At 47.0% G+C, this 6,445-nt stretch overlaps 1 protein-coding gene across 1 annotated transcript; it reads left to right on the top strand.

The window, feature by feature from the left end:
* The first annotated feature begins 5,268 nt into the window (after positions 1–5,268).
* LOC114184491 lies at positions 5,269–5,901 on the top strand. The gene has a single exon (XM_028071800.1). The coding sequence runs from the start codon at positions 5,269–5,271 to the stop codon at positions 5,899–5,901; it is 633 nt and encodes a 210-aa protein (XP_027927601.1).
* Positions 5,902–6,445: the final 544 nt, after the last annotated feature.

Genomic DNA, 6,445 nt, shown 5'->3' with positions numbered 1-6,445 from the left:
ATAATAATAAACGATCACCATATATACGCGGAACAAATAAAGTAAACAGCCTAAGCCAACCTAAGCCTAACCGGCCTAAGCCGCTAAAAGAGTAACCAGCCTAAGCCGATAGAAGAATAATAGCGGCCTAAGCCGCTGAAAGAGTAGCCGGTCTAAACCGACCACTCTGGAAAACTTAACGAAATCAAAGCACTTCTAAGATTCAACAAACCCACAATAATCAAACTAAGGGCCTGGGTTAAGGCCCAGGCCCACCTACAGCCCAAAATAAGGGCCCAACCCATGACGTGGCCAGACATAATTAATAATCTATAAATATGCATGGACCCCATGAATTAAAGGTACGCATTCATTACTTCCCTAATCACTAGATTTGACTTTCTTAGAGATTTCGCTGACTTGAGCTTCGGAGTCCCTTCTGCACGTAACCCCTCTTGGGTCCAAACCGATCACACCGAGATACCCATGAGAGATATGTGTCAACCGGGAAGATGCTTACTGAGGAGATGGCGGACCAGGGTAAGGTAATACTTGTGTTTAACATATCTTGTTTGTTCTCTATAGGAACAATTGGCGCCCACCGTGGGGCACGAGATAGTATCTTACCACCCGCTTTCTCCGAAGATAGTTTCTACCCGCAGCTGAGCAGGAGTTAACAAGCAAGTTGATGAAGGCCCCTCAGGACCTACTAACATCACCTCGGATCTGTCCGTCATCGTAGACGGTCAAGCCAAAATGCAACAGGAGCTGGTTGACTTGAAGAAGCACAGTGCTGATGAGATGGAAGCACTACGAAGGAGAACTCTCGCCTAAGGCGAAAGATTGAAGCCGATCCCACTCAAAAGGTAAAGGCCAAGGAAACATCTGATGTCGTAGGGTCCCTAGCTTTCCAGCCTACTGAAGAGGAAAGCGAGTACAATCCTACCTCGCACACCTTCACCACCACCCAACAAACTCCCATCCTCTCAACCCATCATACTCACTTCCACTCCACCCTCCCACGAAATACTGTGGCTCCCACCCCCGCCGCCATCTTGCCCACCATACACATCCCGCCCTACAACATGCCCACCATGTAACATCCCTAGGGAATATTACTTAAAAATAAATAATAAAATAAATAATTGCATTAATAGCCATCTCGATAAAAATCCCAACGCGGGATAATTTCAATTATTTAAGATAGCGCGCCAAAACTCATAACTGAATTCATAACAGGTTACAAGTTACCAAAATTTGTATTTAAAACATAAATTACAATTTATGTAAAACCCTAGCACTACTCCCATGCTAGCCCTCACTCCGCCATCTGAGCATCCTCAGCACCACCTGTATCAACATCTGCTCCCGTGTAACGAATTACACGATCATCGCCACACACAAACAGAAAGGGTGAGCTGAGAAAATAAAATAACAAGCATGTAAACACAAGATAGATCATTTACCCATCTTAATCATTATCTATAAATCTTGGCCAAGACCCTAACCCCCAAGACTTACAGTCTTCAAATCATACAATTGGTTAGCCTTGGACTCGGGAATCTGATGCTCACACGAACCTGCCCGCTCGTGGTCCTGCCTCTACGAACCTCCCCGCTCGTAGTCCTGCTCTACGGACCTACCCGCCCGTAGTCCAACACATGTGATCCACCAGCCCCCGTACCTCCCCGCACGTGGCATCTCTCAACGTGAGCACGGAACATACGAACCTACCTCGCTCGTATCCCCACGTGAGAGTAACTTGATATGAACCTCCCCGCTCATATCATCACATGTCACACCATCCATGAACCTACCCGCTCATGGCACAGCATCTCCCGATCCAAGCAAAGCATCATGGTCAGTTAAAAACAACACACCAAGTAAAGAACAACAGCGTTTCCGCCTGGCCCGACCCACTCGCCGCCAGGCGAAACCGTTCCAGACCGCCTAGCGGTATTCACCCACCGCCAGGCGCCAGCGATGTTCCAGTGCTCCCTGTTTCCTCGTAACCGCCTGGCGGAGCTCAACGTGCCGCCAGGCGCACCTCAGTGCTAAGCGCTCTCCTATTACGTCTATCGCCTGGCGGGTATCAGTATACCGCCAGGCACCATACCAGAACAGCACCTCACTACTTTATGGTACCTCAGTTAGTCTAATTTACTGGATAACTCATTTTCATGACTAAATAGGAATTCTCATATCAACGGCTCTTTGTAGTTAATCCATCCACTAGTACACATAATCAAGTACCTATACTTTTAAAATGATTAATCCATCTAATCACTTTTGTTCAAGTAACAAGAATAATATCATATCATAATGATTCCATCCCTCCTATGAACTGGATAGCATCCAATTTCTTAACACACTGAAATGACTAGGCTTTCACCTCCTGTTGGACAGCATTAACTTATAATTTCGGCCTTCCCTTCGACTCACTATATGTATATAGGTAAGTCTATCGCTTTTCCACCTAATCTCCTCCACTCAAGCTACACCGTCCTCCCAGCCCCTCAATCATAATTTTCTAGTTTTCACCATACTAACTACTCCATCACCAAATACCCATTTCCCTTCTCGCACTATCCATGGCACAGCATTCCAACTGGACTGCTACACGCCATCGCCTGGCGGTCAGCATGGAGCCGCCAGGCGGCATACCAGACACAAACCTCCTCACGCATTTTCTGTATACTTCGCGATCTCAACTCTCTACTCTTCTCTCACAATCACCACCATATATTCATTAACAACAATTTTTAACACCCTTCTGATCAATCTCATTTTACTCGTATTCCATGTTTCCAATTACATCTTAATTAGTCAAACAACCCAAGGTTTACATTCATTCCTAGGGTTTCCACCCAAACTACCCATACACGAAAATTCAATACAATCACAAGCGTTCCAACATATCAATTCAGTACAACAACTATTCCATGTATATATTTGTATACAATCACTGAACCTCAGCAATCGATTACATTCACCCAAAATAACATCAAAACCATCAAACGGAACTCGAACAGCGGGATGCCGCCTGGCAGGAACTCATCGCCGCCAGGCGATTCAACCCAAAATAAGAACAGTGCTCATCTCTGATGAGCCGCCTGGCGGTAGGGATTAAACCGCCAGGCGGTTTCTGGGAAAAACCCAGAAACCCAATCAAACAGTACGGAAAAACAGGTGGAAAGCATACAGTTTCAATCATCAAAGCACACTACAACGCAAATGTATCTAAAACATCGAAAACAACTCCCCTTACCTGGATTCTTTGCCCAAATTCGAATAGGTGTGCTTATCCCTTCACCAAAACCTCTCTAGCTTTGCTTTCCACTCCCTCTTTTGCGTTTTTAGCCTCACTACCTTATGTTATCAGCCCCAATTCTCAGAAAAACCTTTTTGCTTATGAGTACCACGACCCTCAATGCTGTTTTCCCCCTCTTTTAACCTTCTCTCCTACTATCACTCTCACTTAATTGTCCCTTTAGTGACTTGCACGAATTTTAAATAAAAATGATGCAAAAATAACCAAATGCTTATTTAACCCTCTGTTTTCCAGCCCTTAGGTTACCCCTCCTTGGCTGCTAGGTTTCTAACTCTTCCACATTCATGCACAAGAAAAATTTGGCAAAAATGAATTATTTAGTTCTCACCAAGGTTTGAACCCATGACCTCTCAATTACCAAGTTCATGCACAACCACCAAACTAATCCATGTTTCTTGCTAAATCCTACAATTTTAAGAGTTTATCATCATCCATACGAGTTCAATATATAAGCACACAAAAACACATAATTTAAATAACATCCAAGTGACACACATAGGACTCGAACCCAAGTCCTCACACAATCAAAGTACTCTCAACCACCTGAGCTAGTACTTTCCCACATGTCATAGCTCCTCGCATTTATTGCTTTAAATGTTCTCGCTACCCGTCCTAATTAAATATTTAATTAAATAACTATTTAATTTTCCCGGGTCTTACACACCACCCTACACACCACTCATATCCTACCCTACAACCCGCACAACCTCCCTACTACCCATATCCCTCCTTACAACTTCACCTCCACTTTTCCCACCCTCATCCACCATCCCATCCCTCCTCACCCGCTCCCATCTCACCAACCCAGGCGCCATCACCCTTTCACCGACTTCATCACCACCACCCCCCTCCCCACCCAGTGGGAACCTTTCACCCTGGAGCGTTACACTGGTGAAACTGACCCCGATGAACACCTCAAAGTCTACATCACCCACGTCGCCCTCTACACTTCCCATGATGTTGTTTTTTGCAAAGCCTTTCCTACCACCCTAAAAGGCCCTGCCCTCGAATGGTTTACCACCCTCCCACCATACTCCATTGACAACTTTGACACCCTCTCCCACATGTTTACCACTCACTTCGTTAGTAGCCGCCTACATCAAACTACAACAATATCACTCCTCGACGTCAGGCAAGAACAAGATGAGACGTTCTGGGCATTCATTGATCGATTCAGTAAGGCTACCCTTCGCACACCACACCTCAACCAAGAAATGATACTTTAGTGCATGGCCTTCACTCTTAAACACGGCCCCTTCGCCAACAACGTCTACCAACACCCACCCGCCTCCACGCATGAGTTGAAACTACGTGCTGCCGATTACGACCGTATGGAGAAAATGCAAACTCTCCATACAAAATGTTGCAATGAATATGCACCCTCTACTGCCAACCCCACTCCACAACCTCCCCGTCCTGACCCGAGACCTCGAGAACCCCGACAACCCCGCTTCATCAAATACACCCCTCTAAATGTTCCCAGATCGCGCCTCCTTGATGAGGCCTTACAGGCCGACCTCATCCCACTACCACGCAAGACGACCACTCCCCCCAATGCGGACATAACTAAATACTACGGCTATAACCGAAACCACGGCCATACCATAGAGGAATGTAAATCACTCCAAGATAAAATTGAATAACTAGTTCGTGTTGGCCATTTCCGTCGCTTTGTCCGAAAAGATGACCACTCCTCCTGATCCCATCACCCTCCTCGTTCTGACCACCGACGCCCTCTTCGTGACTCTCGCCATGATAAACGCCCAAACCAACCCACAAACAATGACTCCCAACCGACTCGCACTGATGTCACCCCCGCCGACCCTCCCCTGCGCGGCACTATCAACACCATCTTTGGTGGTTTTGCTAGTGGAGGATCCACCTCCTTGGCTAGGAAGAGACACCTCCGCCGTATCCAATCCATCAACCACATAACCCATTCCCATCACAAACGTCGCATGCCCCCAATAACCTTCACGGACGACGATTTTCAAGGCCTTGATCACCAGCAAGATGACCCTATGGTCATCACCGTTGAAATAGAAAACTACGTAGTCAAGAAAGTCCTCGTCGACCAAGGCAGCTCCGTCGACATCCTCTATTGGGCCACGTACCAAAAACTTCAACTCACAGACACCGCCGTGGTCCCATACGACGAACCGATTTCTGGCTTTTCCGGGGAGAAAGTTTCCACCCGCGACTACATTGACCTCCATAGCATCTTCCGTGATGGCACCCAAACAAAGACAATTCCTATCCGCTTCCTTATCGTCGACGCACCTACATCTTATCACGTACTCCTTGGCCGCCCTTCACTCAACACTCTTGGCGCTGTTGTTTCCACACCTCATCTAGCCATGAAGTTCCCCTCCCCATCTGGCGACATCCTCACCATTCATGGCGACCAATGCCTTGCACGCGAATGCTACATGGCCAGCTTACGCCCACAGCTTCCCATCCTACAAACCAATCATATTGGGCGACCACCCGGCTCTAAGATCGCCTTGTCTGGTGACGATCTAGATCCCAGAGTTGGTCGAGATGTCCGCCTTGAACCTGTTGAAGAAACCACCTCCCCTAGAGCTCCCTAATGGCCGCACCATCAAACTCGGTACTAGGCTAGAATCTGAACAACGTGACATCATAACACCCACCCTTGTCAGCAACACGGACCTCTTTGCTTGGTCAGCTGCTGACTTACCTAGAGTTGACCCTCAAGTGGCATCCCAAGAGTTATCCATTTACAAGGAGGCCCGGTATGTCTCCTAAAAAAATGCAAACTTGGCGAGGAACGACGCCTAGCGGCCAAGGCCGAGGCCGATAAGTTGCTAAGCGCGGGGTTTATTGAAGAAGCCCACTATACCACTTGGCTCTCTAATGTGGTCCTAGTAAAGAAAGCCAAGGGCAAGTGGTGGATGTGTGTTGATTACACGGATCTTAACAAAGCCTGTCCTAGAGATGCCTACCCCATACCCAATATTGACCGACTTGTCGACGGTGCAGCCGGTAACAAGGTCCTCAATTTTCTTGATGCATACTCCGGTTATAACCAAATTCCCATGGCTGCATCTGACATGAACAAAACTGCCTTCATCACAAACGACGCCAATTATTTTTACAAGGTCATGCCATTTG

Source organism: Vigna unguiculata, chromosome 5 (assembly GCF_004118075.2).
Source record: "Vigna unguiculata cultivar IT97K-499-35 chromosome 5, ASM411807v1, whole genome shotgun sequence".
Classification (NCBI taxonomy): Eukaryota; Viridiplantae; Streptophyta; class Magnoliopsida; order Fabales; family Fabaceae; genus Vigna; species Vigna unguiculata.
Note: the sequence above shows the minus strand (reverse complement) of the source record. Positions and strands in the feature narration are given on the sequence as shown.